The sequence below is a fragment of the Mobula birostris genome, chromosome 3 (assembly GCF_030028105.1).
Source record: "Mobula birostris isolate sMobBir1 chromosome 3, sMobBir1.hap1, whole genome shotgun sequence".
NCBI lineage: Eukaryota > Metazoa > Chordata > Chondrichthyes > Myliobatiformes > Myliobatidae > Mobula > Mobula birostris.
The window spans coordinates 63,652,791-63,671,439 of record NC_092372.1 but is presented as its reverse complement, the minus strand read 5'-3'; the positions used below and the strand labels follow the sequence as shown (position 1 = coordinate 63,671,439).

General features: G+C 41.3%; 1 protein-coding gene across 3 annotated transcripts in view; it reads left to right on the top strand.

The window, feature by feature from the left end:
* Positions 1–18,649, top strand: part of gabrb1 (gamma-aminobutyric acid type A receptor subunit beta1) — a 292,075-nt gene that overhangs the window by 176,496 nt on the left and 96,930 nt on the right. For all 3 annotated transcript variants that reach the window (XM_072251844.1, XM_072251842.1, XM_072251843.1), the window contains exon 5: positions 7,702–7,784. In XM_072251844.1, the coding sequence (XP_072107945.1) occupies positions 7,702–7,784 (83 nt within the window). The remainder of the gene's footprint in view (positions 1–7,701; positions 7,785–18,649) is intronic.

Genomic DNA, 18,649 nt, shown 5'->3' with positions numbered 1-18,649 from the left:
AACTGATTGTGATGTCAACCATTTTACAGGCACAGTGATTCATTGATTACATATTCTTAAAATTCATAACTAATTCCTTAATATTTATACAAATCTTTACATTTGGATTGCTAATTCCCGGTACATGGTCTCCCAATTGTGTTTGTGAGTATCACCTTGATAAAATATAGTTATTCAATTTGAGAAGCTTCTGCTTTTAAAAATATTTACACTTAGAAACATGGAATATTGATTGATTTTAGATTAATTACATTTTACTCGATTTCTCTTGCTTAGACAGGCACTGAACCAACTAGTGACAACATACATCTTCATCATTCATTGTGACAGTCTATTACTATGTACTTACAAAATAACATGCACAGCGTAGGGAAGAAAATGATTATATTCAGACAGGATGTGCAATGAGTTAGAATATCCTCCCATATGCATCCTGGCAGCTGTGGCAGCATAATATTGATTTCTATGTATGCTGTACTTTGCTCCCCTCGTGATGTGCTCTTTGGCTGAATCGTTACCCAACATAGTCAAAGGGAAATATTGTGAAACCATGATAGAAAATGCAGAACATTTCCATTTCTGAGTGTTTAAAGTGCTGAGTGCAGGAGGCCTGGTACAGATGATCTGTTGTACCTTGACCTTATATTGAACTTAAATGCAACAATAAATAGGGGTCAAGAACAAGACAAATTCCACATTTTGTCCGCCTAATCTACAACTGGTTTTCAAGATGTAGAAGAGACCTCATTATGTGTAGAGACTTAACTGAAAGAAGATCATGTAAATTGCTGCTTCACCTGGAGAATCATGTTGTGACCTTGGATCATGTGTAGGAAGGAGGCGAAAAGGTCGTGTTTTCATTTCCTGCAGTTGCATGGGAAGGTTCTATAGGAAGGGGAGGAAGTATTTGTGGAAATGGGAGATTGCATTGAGGTGTCCAATAGGTGCAAATAGAGGAACGAATCAGTGTGTCAGTTGAGGAATAGTCACATCAAAATCTTGAAAGGAATGAGGAGTCCAAGGTGATGAATTTACTAAGTTGAAAATGTTGGAAATTGCAGAGAAGAATCCACATTGAATGTGGAGGCTGGGATTGTTGGTGTTGTGGATATGGCAATGAAGGGAAAGAATGAAAGCAAAAATATGTAAATGGTAAAACACAGAACCACAGATCACGTCCCCGATAGTGGAGGGAAAGAAAAAGGGAAGGTATATCAGAAGACCAATTGCATCCAAAATGGGAACGTAGGAGTCTTGAATAGAGAAAGTGCAGAGAAGGCTAGCATTTCACTGATTGCCTTGCCATATATGGATTTTTCAATGCCGTCAATACCATCTACCATCTAAATAGCCAATGCCTCATATAACTGAGAACCAAAAACTGGAGGTGAAATGACTGAGAACAGTAAGGCTGTCATTGCCTGCTGGAAAAGGATTCTTATGGGACCTCCTCAACCATGACCCTGTACTGGAGGTGAGCATTCGTGCCTCCATTCCACAACAGACTATTTGGTCCAGCTTCACAAAAAAGAGAAAATCTGCAGACTATGGAAATCTGAGCAACACACACAAAATGCTGGAGGAACTCAGCAGGCCAGGCAGCATCTATGGAAAAAAGTACAGTCGACGTTTCGAGCCAAGACCCTTCGGCAGCGTTCATCCAGTGTTGCTGTTGTTCATTATCGACAAGGAACAGGAAGGCTAAATGCCAAATAAAAACACAGCAAGGCCTCAGGAGCAGATGGTATCCCTGGTGACATTCTATAAAATGGCAGTTAGAAGCATTTAGTCACAAGTCCCCAATTGTCCACATATTGTAAGAGAACAATATGTCAGGGAATTTCAAAGATTCTGTAATAGTAACCAGGAAAGGAGAAGTCTGCTGTCAGCTCCAAGAAGGCTCATCTCCAGAGTCTGCCTCACACCACTATATAATGGCTAAGAGAATCTTCCTGACTCACCATGTGGGTTCTCTATATTTAGAGGCAAAATCAATACCTTCTTCAGTATATTATCATTAGAAAAGGATGCGGGGAATAGCACCAATTACTGCATATGCACTTTCTCAGCCTCACTAAAGTCTTTAACTTTCTCAGCTGTGAGAGATTCTGGAGGACTCTCCCCAAATTTTAGTGCCTACTGAAATTCACCTCCATTGTATGCCTTCTGCAAGATACAATATCAGCCAATAGGCCTTCAACACAGTGACAGATCCAGGTAGGCCAGTGTCAGGCAAGGCTGCTTCATTGCACTGACACACTATTCAAACATTTTTGCTGCAATGCTGCACCTCACCTCCATCAGACATACCCACTGGACATAATCATTGAAGTATACAAGAGGGTGGGTCTCTACAAAGATCCTCAGCCAGCCCACCATGCTCCACCAGCCATGCTCCACCACCCTACCTTCCAGCAATAATGATTCCCAACCAGACTCTTGAAAACATGGGCTATTTTCCTTTTGGCAAGAGTGAACTTCACCATCAAAGCTTCAAATCTGACTTAAAGCTAATCAACTACAAAGCAGCAGGTATCACTGCCTACCACTAAAGCCTAGTAGCAGATACCTCCCAAAGATGTTCACACAGAACTCTCCAAATACATGGGGGAAAAAAGCAAACTAATACTTGTGTCCTCTCCAAGACCAACATCTTTAGCCTTATGGCACTAATTACACACATTTGTCCGCACTCAGCAGTCTTCATTGATGCCCTACGTCAACTTCCTAAAACAGACACTCTCTTTCAACTGCTGAATTAGAAAGGGATGCCCAGGGCAATATGGATAATTCAAAGATTTTCCAAAAGCTTCTTTGAAAAATGCATCATCCCACTGTCTTCAGGCAGTCTTCGATGACGACTACTTAAATGGAGAAGGAGCAATGGTAGCAAAAAAAAGCCTGGGATAATTGGGAGGAGAGTGGCACCTCACAACTACGCATCTACCTGCCTATTCAAACACCTCTGATGCACCTGTAGTAGAGACTGCAGTTCCCATATTGGTGTCATTAGTCACCTCAAAACCCACAAACTGGAAAGAAGGCAAATAATTATCATTTTCTAGAAGATGCCTAAGAAGAAGAGGGAAAGATGATGAGTTTGCAGTAAATGCTGATCACTTATCTGTGAAGAGGAATCTGGGGAAAGCAATTGGCAGTAAAGTTGATGGTGAGGACCAGAGGTATCACTTAATGCGATCATCAGTGCACCAGGAAAATTGATGAAGGAGAATACCTGAGTAGGGCTGAAACAAAGAATATCCCTCATGTCCCATAAAGACATAAATTGTGTCCCTTTGGAGAGGGGAATCAAACAAGAAATTGTCAAGGAACTCAGCAGGCCAGGCGGCATCTATGGAAAAAAGTACAATTGATGTTTCGGGCTGAAACCCTTCAGCAGGACTGTCCAATGTAAGAACAGGTTCAGTTAATTGGATAAAGGTGTTGATGGAAAGAAACTAATGTTAAAGGGAAAAGCAAAGGGCCAGCAAGGAATCCCAGTGAGAGTTGGACATAGTCAAGGAATTGCACATCCAGGGTGAAAATGAGATGATTGGAGCCAGAAAAGTAGTAGTGGACTTTAGAAATAATGCAAACAGACTGAGGGAGAAAAGGTAATCAAGGCAAGAAGAAATAGATTTTACGGGGTAAGGATGGGCTAAAGTGAAAAGTCCAGCTTATGGATTTTACAAAGAAAGCAGAGGCTGTTTGTACCTGTTGGGAGACAATGAATTGGAGGCTGTGCAATAAGATCTTAAGCGGAAATATAAGTCATGTAATAATGATTCCAATAAATGATGCCACAGCAAAATATATTTATTTTGTCTGTTCTGATCTTTAAAAGTCAACATTTTTCGACTTGCATTTAAAATATCATCTTTATTCCAAAATGAGTCAACACTGAATCTTTTCTATCTCCCAAATGCTGGTTGCTTGGCAGTAAAGCAAGTGTCAAACTATGTTAATGTATCAAGGTGACAAAACTGTCTCCATGACAACAGTTAGGAATTGTGCAACTTGATCTTCAATCTTGGAAAATAACCTTTAATTGGAATCCAGAACTGCTTGCAGACAAAGTGAGACTGATTATCCAACAACTTTTAGTCAGTGCCGATGTAATCGTGACTCAAAACCCTCAAAACTGAAAAACATCACCTGGAAAAGTTCATGCGGATTTTTAACATAAAGACAGCAGCTTTACTTGTCGAATATTTTGATTCACTAGATGCAACATTCAACAACTTCACCATCTCTGTGTTTGTGGGCATCTTTAAATGTAACACCTAAGGTGACTTTAAACAGAATTAACAATAGTAGGGAAGATTTTTTGTCATTTTAAACAGAGCTACATGAAAATCTTTCATAAAGAAAATCAATTCAGAATGTCAAAGATAAATTTTCATATTAAATCCCTGAAAAATGCTATGACTACTCCTCCCAAAAAAAGTTATTTCTTATCTCTTAAAACGTAAAGAAGTTTAACTACTACTTAAGAAGCATGAGTTATTTTATGCATGGATTATAAAGATATCTATCCTTCTCATAGAGATTAATGACACTAAAGAACACCTAAACGGAGGGTATTTTGACTGGGGACAAAAAAAACAGCCGGAGTAGAAGCCAAAAGCCAATGCACAACTATCAGCTCTTCGCCTGGATCCAATATTAGCGCCATCACCAGCCACTGTAACTTAATGTTTCTCTTTGCTAGGTGAATGTCTCGATCCAAATTCTCATATTTATCAATTAAGCAAAGAGACAACCAGTTGGCCTCCTTCCTCTCCCCCCACCTTTTTACTCTGACATTCCCCCCCCCCTTCCTTTCCAGTCCTAAAGAAAGGTTGACTGTTCATTTATTTCCATAAATTCTGCCTGACCTGCAGAGATCCCCCAGCATTTTGTGTGTTGCTTAAGGCACATAGAAGTATCTGGAACCTTAAATAAACTAGAAATGAAGTGTCCTCCATTTCAGTCTCTATTGGGAAACATCCCAGCCACATGTATTTGAATTATGGCAGCCAGGGGAAATGTGGATATCTTGTTCTATAAAACAGTCTTAGAGAAACAACTAGAACGTTTGCTGCTACTCGATTTGTCTATGGAGAAGTGTCTTGCATTTTTAACATCTCTGAATCTTATGTTTCAGAGGGCAGGGTATTTATGCTTGCTTTCAAGCAAGGGTCACAGTCAGACATTGAAATGATGGACTCTCACCTCCTGAATTTAAATCACAAACTATATAAAAACTTGCCAGACAAGAAGCTTTGAAGAGATGCATTGTCACAATCTACTGTACATTCAGTTGCGAGGCTCAAGAATAGTAGCCCAGAAATCACCTGACCATGTGCTAAGATACAGGATCTTGATTATATAATGAAACCTGATGTTCTCAACATCACAGGTTCCTATCTCTGTTTGGGGTGTTTCTGGAAAAGAACTGAAGTTAACTTCAATCACCTATCTCAGAAATATAAATACTTACACAAATAAAAATCTCTCAAACTCTCAACAAGAGGAAGTAGGCCATGTTGGGGAAGGAGCCTTTTTGTTGTTGTGTCTGTCTGAAATATTCACATGCACACCTGGTCCTTTTAATCCTACAGATCTGCAGACTCAGTTGAGTTCTTGCACCAATGCTTCTCTCTTTTTAACTTTTCTGGTGGCTGCAGTATTTGTCTCCTGTTCTTAAAAAGATGCTTCTTTGGTGTACACAAGGGCCCTTCATAGCAGGTTAACCTATAGTGTTAAGTGTAGTTAATGACTCAATGGAAACAGATAGTTATCAACAGAAGTGGATAGCAGAAGAGCAGAGGACACTTTATTTATGGTGCTGGGAAGACCAAGTCAATAGATCTGTCACACTAATTTGCTATCCGGTTTGTTGCTGGAAAGGTATTATATATTCTTTAGTTACAGATCCCCGCTTCTGCAATGCAGTAATTATAACAGAGGTACAGCACGGAAAACACAGAGGTGGACGTGTTAATAGAAGTATGTGGATTTGTGAACAAGTCTAATTCTTTGTGTCACAATCAGCAGCATCAACTGCTCATGAAAGACAGTTAGATCACTGCACTGGATTCACTTGATCTACAGACGAATGTAACTAAGCTGCCTAATCTCACAAGATCATGGCCACTTCCACAAAAAAGATTATTGGCACTTACACTAGGTCTCCGCATTAATGCTAGAAATGGAAAAGCTGCTAAAGTAGATTAGTGGACTAGCCCACCAAGTCTCTGCAGAATGTCAATGTCAATTCCTCTAACTATGATGGTTCACTGTGAAACCACAATACGTATTTATGGTTTCCTGTTTATACTAAGCCTCAAAGATGAACAGCTGTGAATATTGTGCATTATTTCCAGTATCTTCATAATATATGCTTCATAACCTACAAAAATGATGGATACTGTCCAGTCCATCACAGTTAAAGCCCTCCCTACCATGAGCACATCTACAAGGATGGCTGCCACAAGAAAGCAGTCCCCATTGTCAAGTATCTCCACCATCCAGGCCAAGCTGTCTTGTCGCTGCTGCAACCAGGAAGGAGATACAGGAGCTGTACACAACCAGGCTGAGGAACAGTTATTCCCTCCAACCATCAGGCTCCTGAACCAGCCTGAATACCGTTAACCCTGAACTGATTCCACAAACTGTGGACTCACTTTCAAGGACTCTACAACTCATGTTCTTAGTATTATATATTGACTTATGTATTTATAATTTTGTGTATTTGCAGTTTGTCTATTTTTGCACATTAGTTGTTTGTCAGTCTTTGTGTGCAGTTTTTCATTGATTATATTGTGTTTGTTCTACTGTGAATGCCTGCAAGAACATGAATCTTAGTGTAGTATATGGATCCATATATGAGTTTTGATAATAAATTTAATTTGTACTTTGTATAAACACATTGATGTTGTGAGATTTTTTAATGTCATTAGTTATGTAGATATATTATGATCTTGCTTTTCTCCCACGGTGATGACAAGCTTTCTCTTCACAGAGGCACAATGTTATTAGCAATATTGCGATCATTTGTATTATTTGCATTTAACCTCAAATTGGTAAATGCTTACTATCAATACTTAGTGAGTAAGTAATCTAACAGTTCTATACAATTACTCTTTCTTCTTACAAATCTCATAAAATGGAACATGTAGTTCAGATAGTCAGTGACAAAACATTCAGAATAATATTATAAGAATAGAAAGAATTGTTTTACCATGAATGGGGAGTCAGGGAGGATGTGACGATCCTATTGTTTTAACTGGGACCCAAGCTGCCACTCAGATGGTAGAGATTAAAACAATTATTAAATCTGTGTGAGCAATAGGCATGAATGCATATTTAGTGTATCATCCACTACTGGTAAAGGAACTACATTGTATTATTCTTCAAGTGTGATAGAATCTTTTGACCTCAGCTGGTTTACCAATAATACATGTGGAAGAAAGCATTTATCAGAGAGTAAATGAAGTTAAGGTGCAGTTATTTTGTATTCAGCCAGACTGTCTTTTCCTATTATTCCACTCATGTAGAACAACCTCTGAACTAGAATGCATTTGGGTTAGCTCACATAAATCTTTCATAACATGATCAAACAAGACAACAAAAAAATGACAAGGGTCAGATTGCAAATGAGATTATTGGAAGGGTTTTCAGATATAGTTAGAAACATTTTCCATTCTTCTATTACAGAATCACAACCACAGCAGCGTGTATGATGGACCTGAGGAGATATCCCTTAGATGAGCAGAACTGCACACTTGAAATAGAGAGCTGTAAGTTCTACTCTGTTTACTATCTTATTATTGAGGTAATTGATGTTGAGAGCAATCAGTGAGTGGAAAATGACATAATAATCAGCATTTTTGCCTTAGTCTGATTCTAACTTGTCTAAGAATTTGATCATTAATGGGATGACTTTTACTCAGGATTACTGCAGACCATCCTTACCAGCCTCGTTACTGAGCACTTGTGAAATTCTTTGCTGATGCAGCAGGCACTAACTGACTGGAGCATGATTGTACCCCATCACACCACAGCAGCTTTCGCCAGCCAAGGAGACCCACAAAAAAAAATGAAATAGTTCTGTTTCATTAGCATCATTTTTTAACCTTTCTTTCCTGTAGCCGAATATTTGCCATTGGACACAACACTTCAGAATACAATGCGGACTGTCTGCTTTATGAACAGACACATTATTACTGGAAATACTTAGCCGGTCAGGAAGCATTGGTGAAGGGAGAAACAGAAGTTAAAAACATTTCCAAGTGTCAACCTTTTATAAGAATCAGAAAAAGTTCAGAAAGAAACAAATTTTTAATTACAGTGAAAGATGATGAAAGAAAAATATGAAAGTGAAGGTCTGCAATTGGTTAGAGAACAGGAGAGATTGAATGTTACAAGTTGTGGCGATGCCAGCTGAGAACAGCTGGTAAGGGGGAGTGAATAGTAAAAGTATCTCAGAGGAAACTATTAATAGAAAGAGATGAATGAAATCTGAAATTGCTATGAGTGTACATAGGAATTGAATACTGCAGATGTGCGATACAAAGCTAGCATATTGAATTCATAATTAAGCCCATGTAATGTTTCTAATTGGAAGGTGATGCTCTGCTTCTTGAGATTACATTGAATTATGTCAGAGGAGGGATGAAGCTGGTTACCTAGTCTAATAGATACATCCTAAGTTGCTGATGGAAATAAGGGAGGAAATTGCAGAATTATGGTCTATAATTTTCCAAACATCTGTGGATTCAGGAGTTTTGCCAAGGACTAGGAAAATGCAAAAGTTAAACCCTTGTTCAAAACATGGTGCAGGGATAAATCCAATAGCTGTAGACTTGTCAATTTAACAATTTAGGAGGAAATTCAAGAATCGGGGACAGAATTAGTTATCACTCCAACTGATTAGAAAAAGCCAGTGTGGATTTGTAAGGCAAAATATAACTAATTAATGATAGACCAAAAGACCATAAGATATAGGAGGAAAATTAGACCATTTGGCCCATTGACTCTGCTCTGCCATTTCATCACAGCTGATCCATTTACCTTTCAGCCTCAATATTCTGCCATCCTCCTGTATCCCTTCATGGCCTGGCTAATCAAGAATCTATCCATCCCAAAGTGGCCTCCTATGTATCAGTGGGATCCGACATAGATTGGGACACCACTTCACCAAGTGCCTTCACTCTGTCCACTACAAAAAAAAATGGATCTCCCGGTGGCCATTCATTTCAATTCTACTTCCCCTTCACATTCCAACATGTCAGTCTATGCCCTCCTATAGTGTCACAACGAGGCCACGCTCAAGCTGGAGGAGCAACACCATATATTCTGTTTGGGTAGCATCCAAGCTGACACAATAAAAATAGATTTCTCTAACTTCCAGTAATTGTTCCCCTTCATCTTCACTATTCTCCATTCCTGTTTTTCTCTCTCTCACCTGATCCTCCCTCTGGTACTCCTACCCCTTCTCTTTTTTCCCATGGTCTTCTGTCCTCTCCTCTCAGACTCCCCCCTTAAAGGGCTCCTTCACCAATCAGCTTCCCAGCTCTCTACTTCACCCCTTTCCCTCTCCCAGATTCACCTATTACCTGCCACCTTTTATTTCTTCCTTCCTTCCCTCCCCCCACCTTCTTGCTCTGATTTCTCCCCTTCCTTTCCAGCCCCGATGAAGGATCTCAGCCAAAAACATTGACTGTTTATTCTTTTCTGTAGATGTTGCCTGGTCTGCTGAGTTCCTCTAGCATTGATTCCACAAATTCTTGAAAAGTCATTAGTAATGCCTCCACAATCTCTTCAGCCACTTTTTTTCAGAACCCTGGGACCATCTGGACCAGGTGACTTATCTACCTTCAGACCATTCAGCTTCCCAAGCACCTTCTCCCTAGTAATGGCAACTTCACTCCCTTTTTCCCCCTGACACTCAAAATTCCAGCATACTGCTAGTGTCTTCCACAGTGAAGACTGAAGCAAAATACTTATTCAATTTGTCTGCCATTTCCTTGTCCGCCATTACTACCTCCCCAGCATCTTTTCCAGCAGTTAGATATCCACTCTCGCCTTTCTTTTACACTTTATATATCCACAAAAACATTTGGTGTCTTCTTTAATGTTATTGGCTAGCTTACCTTTTTATTCCATCTTTCCTTTCGTTTTTAGTTGTCTTCCGTTGCTTTCTAAGAGTTTCCCAATCCTCTAACTTCCAACTATTTTTCACTCTCCTTAATTTTTATGTTGATTTTGAACTCTCGTGTCAGCCAAGGTTGCCTCATCCTCTCTTTAGAATACGACTTCCAAATTGATTCCAGAAATTCCAAGCATTGCTGCAATGCTATCATTTCCTCTAGTGTTCCCTTATGATCAGTTTGGCCAGCTCCTCACTCATGGTCCTGTAATACACTTTACTCCACAGTAATAGTGATACATCTGACTTTAGCTTCTCCTTCTCAAAATGCAGTGTGAATTCTATCCTGTTATGATCACTGTACCCTAAGGGGTCCTTTATCTTACGTTCTCTAATCAATTCTGGCTCATTGCACAACACCCAGTCCAGAAGAGTTGACCACCTTGAGGGCGCAACCACAAGCTGCTCTAAAAAGCTATTTGCAGGCATTCTACAAACTTCCCCACTTGGGATACAGAACCAACCTGATTTTCCCAAAATACCTGCATATTGAAATCCCCCATGACTATCATAACATTGCCCTTTCAACATGCATTTTTTATCTCCCATTGTAATTGTAGACCTCATCTTTGCTACTGTTCGGAGTCTGTGTATAACTCCCACCGGGGTCTTTTTTACCCTTGCAGTTTCTTAGCCTTACTCACAATGATTCTATGCCTTTCCAATCCTATATCATCTCTTTCTAATAACTTAATTTCAGTTTTTACTGACAGAGCTATCTCTCTTCTCTGCCTTCCTGCCTGTCCTTTTGATACAATGTGTATCCTTGGATGTTAAACTCATAGCAATAATCTACATTCAGCCCCAATTCAGTGATGTCTACAATGTCATTCATGCCAATCTGTAACTGTGCTACAAGCTTATCTATCTTACTCTGTATGCTGTGCTTATTCAAATATAATACTGTCAGTCCTGTGTTCATCACCCTTTTCAATTTTGTCCCCCTTTTACATTGCAACTCATCCCATTGACTGCAGTCTTACCCCGCGGTCAGCCTCCCCTTGCAAGGAATCTCACTACAGACTGCCACTGTTTGTAAACCAGCCACCACTGTCATTCCAGTTCCCATTTTCCTGCCAAATTAGCTTAATTCCTCCTGAACAGCTCTAACAAACCTGGCCGCAAAGATATTGGCTCCCCTCGTGTTCAGGTGTAACCCGTCCCTTTTGTACATGTCGTACCTTCTCCAGAAGAGATCCCCATGATCCACAAACCTGAACCCCTGCCCCCTGCACCAGCTCCTCAGCCACAAATTCATCTGGCAAGTCATCCTGTTCTTTCCCTCACTAGTATGGGGTATAGGCAGCAATCCAGAGATTACTACCCTGGAAGTCCTGCTTTTCAGCTTTCTTTCCAGCTCCCTAAAATCTCTCTTCAGGAACTCCTCACCTTTCCTACTTATGTCATTCATGCCAATATATACCTAGGTGTCTGATTACGTACCCTCCGCCTTTAGAATGCTGTGAAACCAACCCGAGACATCCCTGATCCTGGCACCTGGGAGGCAACTGAGCATCTGGGTGTCTCTATTGCGTCCATAGAATCTCGTCTCTATTCCTCTAACTATGGAATCTCCTATCACCACTGCAGTCCTCTTCACCTCTCTTCTTGTCCGAGCCACTGCACCAGACCCAGTGCCAGGAACCCAGTCACTGTGGCTCCCCCCGGCAGGTCATCCCCCTCAACAGTATCCAAAGTTTATTGAGAGGAACGGCCACAGAGGTGCTCTGCACTGGATACCCATTTTCCTTCCTTCTCGTGACACTCACACAGCAACCTGCCTCCTGCATCCTAGGAATGACTACCTCCCCGTAGCTCCTATCTGTCACCTCCTCGGTTTCCCATATGAGCTGACAGTCATTGAGTTGCAGCTCCAGTTCCTTAACCTGTTCTCTGAGGAGTTGCAGCTCGGTGCACCTGGTGGAGATGTGCTTATCTGGGTGACCGGAGGTCTCCCAGAATTCTCACTTCTCGCACACAGAACAAAACATAGGCCCTGCATCCATTCTCACTGCACTATCTGTTGCCTAACAGATGAGGAATGAAGAATAAAGAAGAAGTTTACCAGATGCTTACTTCATCCAAGCCTAATTTCACCAAGACCTGATGAGCCAAAGCCACTCCAACCCTAGCTCACTCACACAATGGCCACACCACTTTCCCCTGGCTTATTTTTATTCACCACTTCTAATGAATTCCATTCACTGAACCACCACCTTGCTAAATTTTTAACTATGGACCTAAGTGAAGTTGTTACTTCTTCTCGTGCTTCTGTTATGCAGTCAAACTCCATAAAATTGCTGCAAAGCAGTGTCTTTTTTAATCTTCAGATGCAGATCTAAGTGAACTCATTGTTCCTTCTTGTGCTCCTGTTCGCTGATTGGGTGCAGTTTAATTAATGAAATCACAAAGAGGTTCAATGGGGGGAATTTAGCTGCTGCTGTGTGTATACACTTGTTAATTCATCTTCTGTTCATTGGAATACACTACTGTGGTGTGAAAAGGACAATTTCCAAATGTTCAGAACCTGGCGGTTAAATACAATAAAGATGGGAATAGATTTCATTGAGATACAGAAAGTCTTGTGGAGTAAGTGCATGGGTGACAAATGCAGTTTTAGGATGAGAATAGCACTTTACATTTTTCCTGGAAAAATGTGAAAAAGAGCATTATAAACCAGAAAACACAATTCTAAAAGGGAGATGAGAAAAGAGAGAATTTGGGGCATTCTGTATAGTTCATTGAAATGGCAGGGCAGGTTGATAATGCACTAATAAATTGAAATATAAAGTACAAGAGCAGAGAAGTCAAGATGAATAATCACACAACTGGAGTACTGGGTCCAATTCTTGACACTATACATTACAAATAAAATGTGATGATTTTGTAAAGAGTGCAGAAAAGACTTAACTGAATGATACCGGTTATGAAGTAATTTAATTATGTGGATAAAATGGAGAAGCTGGGATTGTCCTTCTTGGAGTGGAAAAGCTTGTGGGGGAGATCTGATAGGGCTATTTAAAACCATGAGTTTGTGGAGAGGTCAGTAATTAGGGGACAGAGGATGAAGATAATTGGCTAAAGATCCAAACACAAGGACAATATTTTTGACGCAGCCAGCATTGCCAGGCAAGGAAGTGGAGGCAGATTTAACTGTCGTTCAAAAGGGTGCTGGATGGGTTCCTGAAAGGAAAGTGTGTGCATGGCTATGGGAAGAGGGTGGGTGAGCAGAATGCTCTAGCATAGAGTTGGTGCAGTCTTATTTTGAAGAAATTGTGAAGAGTAAAAGGACAAATAGCACTACAGCAAAATTGCATGCCATGACCCCTCTAAAATCTACTTACTGATGAGTCAGCCGCACAGCTGAATAAAGATGGTGCCAAGCTGAAGGCAGGGAAGAAATTGGTTAAGTAACTTCTTAAGCACAAGCTGAAGAGTGCATATTTCAATGTATCTTTCATATTCTGTGACCAAGTATAATGCATCAGTAATGGTCACATTTGACCTGTTGTCACCCGAATAAACACTGGCATGTGGTGCATCGCCAGAGATCCCAAGAGAGACCTGATATTCTGGCCGACTGTTTGGTAGGACATTATTTTCAAAAGATGACAAAGGACATCAATACAACAATGGCTAACAAGTGAAGGAAGAGGGAGGTGGCATGAAACGGGATAGGGAAATGAAATTTTTGAGAATCTAGGGAGAAGCAAATGAGTAGGGGTAGGATGAGTGTAACAACAGATGGTTGATGGTCAGTGAGGACTCAGGGGGTTGAAGCTTTGTTTTCATTCTGTGTCTCTCCCTGACCAACACCATCAAGTAAAATTGTAAAAGCCCTCCTGAACCATTGTTTAATTTTAAACAATGTGAGTTCAAATTTTGACAAAGATGGGAAAGCCAAACAAACAGGACATCTCAAAAAAGAATTTTTGGATAAATAAGATTCTGTAGAATCTCAGCTTCAATCTTCTGAAGCAGCTCTCAGCCTTGTCCACACAGATCATTGTAGATTCTGATCCCCTCTGTACAAATGGAGAAGTAAACTTTTACTGAAGTGCGAATGTGGTCACAAGAGAAAAATATACAATCAGTCACCGGAGAGCAAGGTTTAGAACCTAAGGTCAAGACCTTAAGACCATAAGATATAGGAGTAGAATTAGGTTATTCAGCCCATCAAGTCTGCTGTGCTATTCCACCATAGCTAATCCTGTACTAGGATTCGGGATCAGCTATTCCCTAGGTCCTTCAGAAGATGGTGATAGCTAGTTCATTAATGCAGCTCAGAAGTATGTTACTTAAAAGGAAATTACAGACTGAAGATTGCAGTGATAGTGGTTCAAAAGAAGTTTATCTAGAAGTTTTGTACAGCTGGAATCTGAAGTGAAAACAGAAATGCTGGATGAACTCAAATCATCTAGCAGCGTCAAAGGAAAGAGAAACTGTAACTGTTTCATGTCAATGACACTTCATCAGAACTAATAAAGAGAGAAGGCAGGTTAATCTAAGTGGAGAGAAGATGGAGGTGGAACAAAGCGAATGCCTGCAATAGGATGAAAGGACTGTTAAGCTCTCTTATCTAAGTATCGTATGCCTATGGTGTGAAGTCTGGGCACCGCTGTGTAGTGTGGCCTACCAGGTCTTGCTGAATAGGCTAAAATATACAAATTAAAATAAAAAAAGGGAGAGGTGAATGGCAAGAACAGATGGCCAGTCCTGATCCAAACAGAAGTACAGAGCAAGCTAGCAAGCTGTCTGAAGTGGGAGAATTGAAAAGCTAAGTCGTGCATGCTGCAACATGCCCAGACAAAAAGCAAGTGGTGTTGTTCCTCAAACTTACATTAAGCCTCATTATATCAGTGCAAGAACACACAAAGTGAGAGAACAGAGTGAGAATGGGAGAATTAAAATCACAGGCAACTAGAAGCTCAAGATCTTTCCTGCGTACTGAGCATAGCTGCTACACAAAGTGATCACTTCTCATTAATCTCAATGACACAATATAAACACGGGCTTGCAATTACATTTAGTACAACATAGAGCAAAGTCTTACCTGATGCTGTCGTCCCTAATCTGTGTTTACACATTCTACCAAGATTATAGTTCTCCATCATTCATCTAGGTTCACTTTCCTGCAATCAGTTGCAGTTCTTTTAATAATGGTCATAGTCATACTCATAGTCATACTTTATTGATCCCAGGGGAAATTGGTTTTTGTTACAGTTGCACCATAAATAATAAATAGTAATAGAACCATAAATAGTTAAATAGTAATATGTAAATTATGCCAGTAAATTATGAAATAAGTCCAGGACCAGCCTATTGGCTCAGGGTGTCTGACCCTCCAATGGAAGAGTTGTAAAGTTTGATGGCCACAGGCAGGAATGACTTCCTATGACGCTCTGTGCTGCATCTCGGTGGAATGAGTCTCTGGCTGAATGTACTCCTGTGCCCACCCAGTACATTATGTAGTGGATGGGAGACATTGACCAAGATGGCATGCAACTTAGACAGCATCCTCTTTTCAGACACCACCGTGAGAGAGGCCAGTTCCATCCCCACAACATCACTGGCCTTGCGAATGAGTTTGTTGATTCTGTTGGTGTCTGCTATCCTCAGCCTGCTGCCCCAGCACACAACAGTAAACATGATAGCACTGGCCACCACAGACTCGTAGAACATCCTCAGCATCGTCCGGCAGATGTTAAAGGACCTCAGTCTCCTCAGGAAATAGAAACAGCTCTGACCCTTCTTGTAGACAGCCTCAGTGTTCTTTGACCAGTCCAGTTTATTGTCAATTCGTATCCCCAGGTATTTGTAATCCTCCACCATGTCCACACTGACCCCCTGCATGGAAACAGGGGTCACCGGTACCTTAGCTCTCCTCAGGTCTACCACCAGCTCCTTAGTCTTTTTCACATTAAGCTGCAGATAATTCTGCTCACACCATGTGACAAAGTTTCCTACTGTAGCCCTGTAGTCAGCCTCATCTCCCTTGCTGCTGCATCCAACTATGGCAGAGTCATCAGAAAACTTCTGAAGATGACAAGACTCTGTGCAGTAGTTGAAGTCCGAGATGTAAATGGTGAAGAGAAAGGGAGACAAGACAGTCCCCTGTGGAGCCCCAGTGCTGCTGATCACTCTATCAGACACACACTGTTGCAAGCACACGTACTGTGGTCTGCCAGTCAGGTAGTCAAGAATCCATGATACCAGGGAAGCATCCACCTGCATCGCTGTCAGCTTCTCCCCCAGCAGAGCAGGGCGGATGGTGTTGAACATACTGGAGAAGTCAAAAAACATGACCCTCACATTGCTCGCTGGCTTGTCCAATAATGATACATATGGTGTTATTATTAAAATATAAATGAGGTGCACAAACTTGGCAGTTCTATCTCAGTCATGTTCACCTGACCTAGAGCACCTAGCGGTCAAATGTCACCGATTTTATCTGTCAAGAGAGTTTTCCACTATCATTGTAGTAGCGGTGTACATTCCACCTCAAGCCAACATCAGTCAGGCACTGGAGGAGCTGAGCAACATAATCAGCAAGCAGAAAACAGCGCTCTCTGACACCTTCCCTATCATTGCAAGGGATTTCAACCCAGGCCAGCTTGAAGAAGTCTCTGACATCTACCACCAACATAGCACCTGTCACACCAGGGGAGCTAACACCTTTGATCACTTTTATACCACCATCAAGAATGCTTACCATGCCATTCCACACCCAGACTCTGGAAAGTCCGATCAGAGACTGAAGAGGCAGCGCCAGTGGTGAGGAACAAAAAGGTATGGTGAAGGGGGCAGAGGAGCACTTACAGGACTGCTTAGAGTTGGTAGACTGGACATTGTTCAAGGAATCATCTTTGAGTCTGAATGAACATGCCACAGTTGTCACCAACTTCATCAAAACCTGTGTCGATGAGAACATACTGGACATACCCAAACCAAAAGTCCTGGATGAGCCAGGAGATTCATAACCTCCTGCGGCATTCAAGACTGGAGATCCAGAACTATAGAGGAAGTCCAGGTACAACCTACATAAGTTCATTTTAAGGCCAAAAAACAATTCTGATTGAGTTTAGAAACAGAATCAGATGCACGTCAGCTCTGCTGGGGTTTGCAGGCCTTTACTTCCTATAAAATAAAACCTAACATCATAAGTGGCTGTGATACTTCACTCCCAGTTGAGCTCAAAGCCTTTATGTATGATTTGAAAGAAGAAAACTACAGCTGTGCAAATCCCTGCGGCACCTGTTGACCCAGTGATCTTTGTCTTGGAGGCCGACATCAGAACATCTTTTAACAGGGTCATCTCCCACGAGACGTTAGGTGATGTAGCTGGCAGGGCTCTGAAAAACTGTGCTAACCAACAGGCAATAGTGCTTCAATCTGTCAGTGCTACATTCAGTCCCACCTGCTTCAAAAGGGTAACAATTATACCAGTGCCCAAGAGGAGCAGGGTGAGCTGTCTCAATGACTATCATCCGGTGGCACTCACATCTATCGTGATAAACTATGTGAGATGTTGGTCATGACTAGAAACAACTGCTACCTAAGCAAGAACCCGGACCCGCTACAATTTGCCTTTTGGCACATCTTGTCTACAGCGGACTCAATCTCACTGGCTCCCCATTCAGCCTTTGATCACTGGGACAGTAGCAATACCTACATCAGGCTGCTGTTTATTGCCTACAGTTGAGTGTTCAACATAATCATACCCTCAATTCTAATCAACGAGCTCCAAAAGCTGAGCCTCTGTACCTCCCTCTGCAACTGGTTCCTTGACTTCCTCAGCAGAAGACCATAGTCTGTGCAGTCCAGAAATAACATCTCCTCCTTGCTGACAGTCAACACTGGCACACCTCAGGATACCAGATTAGCCCACTGCTCTGCTCTCACTACACCCACGATTGTGTGGATAGGCACAGCTCAAATACCTCGTATAAACTTGCTGATGACCCAACTATTGTTGGCAGAATTTTGGATGTGCCAAGGAGGTGCACATAAGTGAGATAGGTCAGCTGGTGGAATGGCGTCACAGTAACAACCTTGCACTCCTTGTCAGTAAGACCAAGGAATTGATTGTGGATTTCAGGAAGGGGAAGTCGAGGGAACATGCACCAACCCTCATCGAGGGATCAGAAGTGAAAAGGGTGAACAGTTTCAAGTTCCTGCCTATCAACATCTCTGACAATCTATCGTGGGCTCAACATATTGATTTAATTACAAAGAAGGCACAACAGCAGCTATATATCATTTGGAGTTTAAGGAGAATTGGTATGTCACCAAAGTCACTCACAAATGTCTACAGATGTACCATGAAGAGTATTGTAATTGTCTGGTATGGAGGGGCCACTGCACAGGATCAGAAAAAACTGCCGAAAGTTGTAAACTCTGGCAGCTCCATCATGGGCACTAGATTCTCCAGCATCCAGGACACCTTCAAACAGT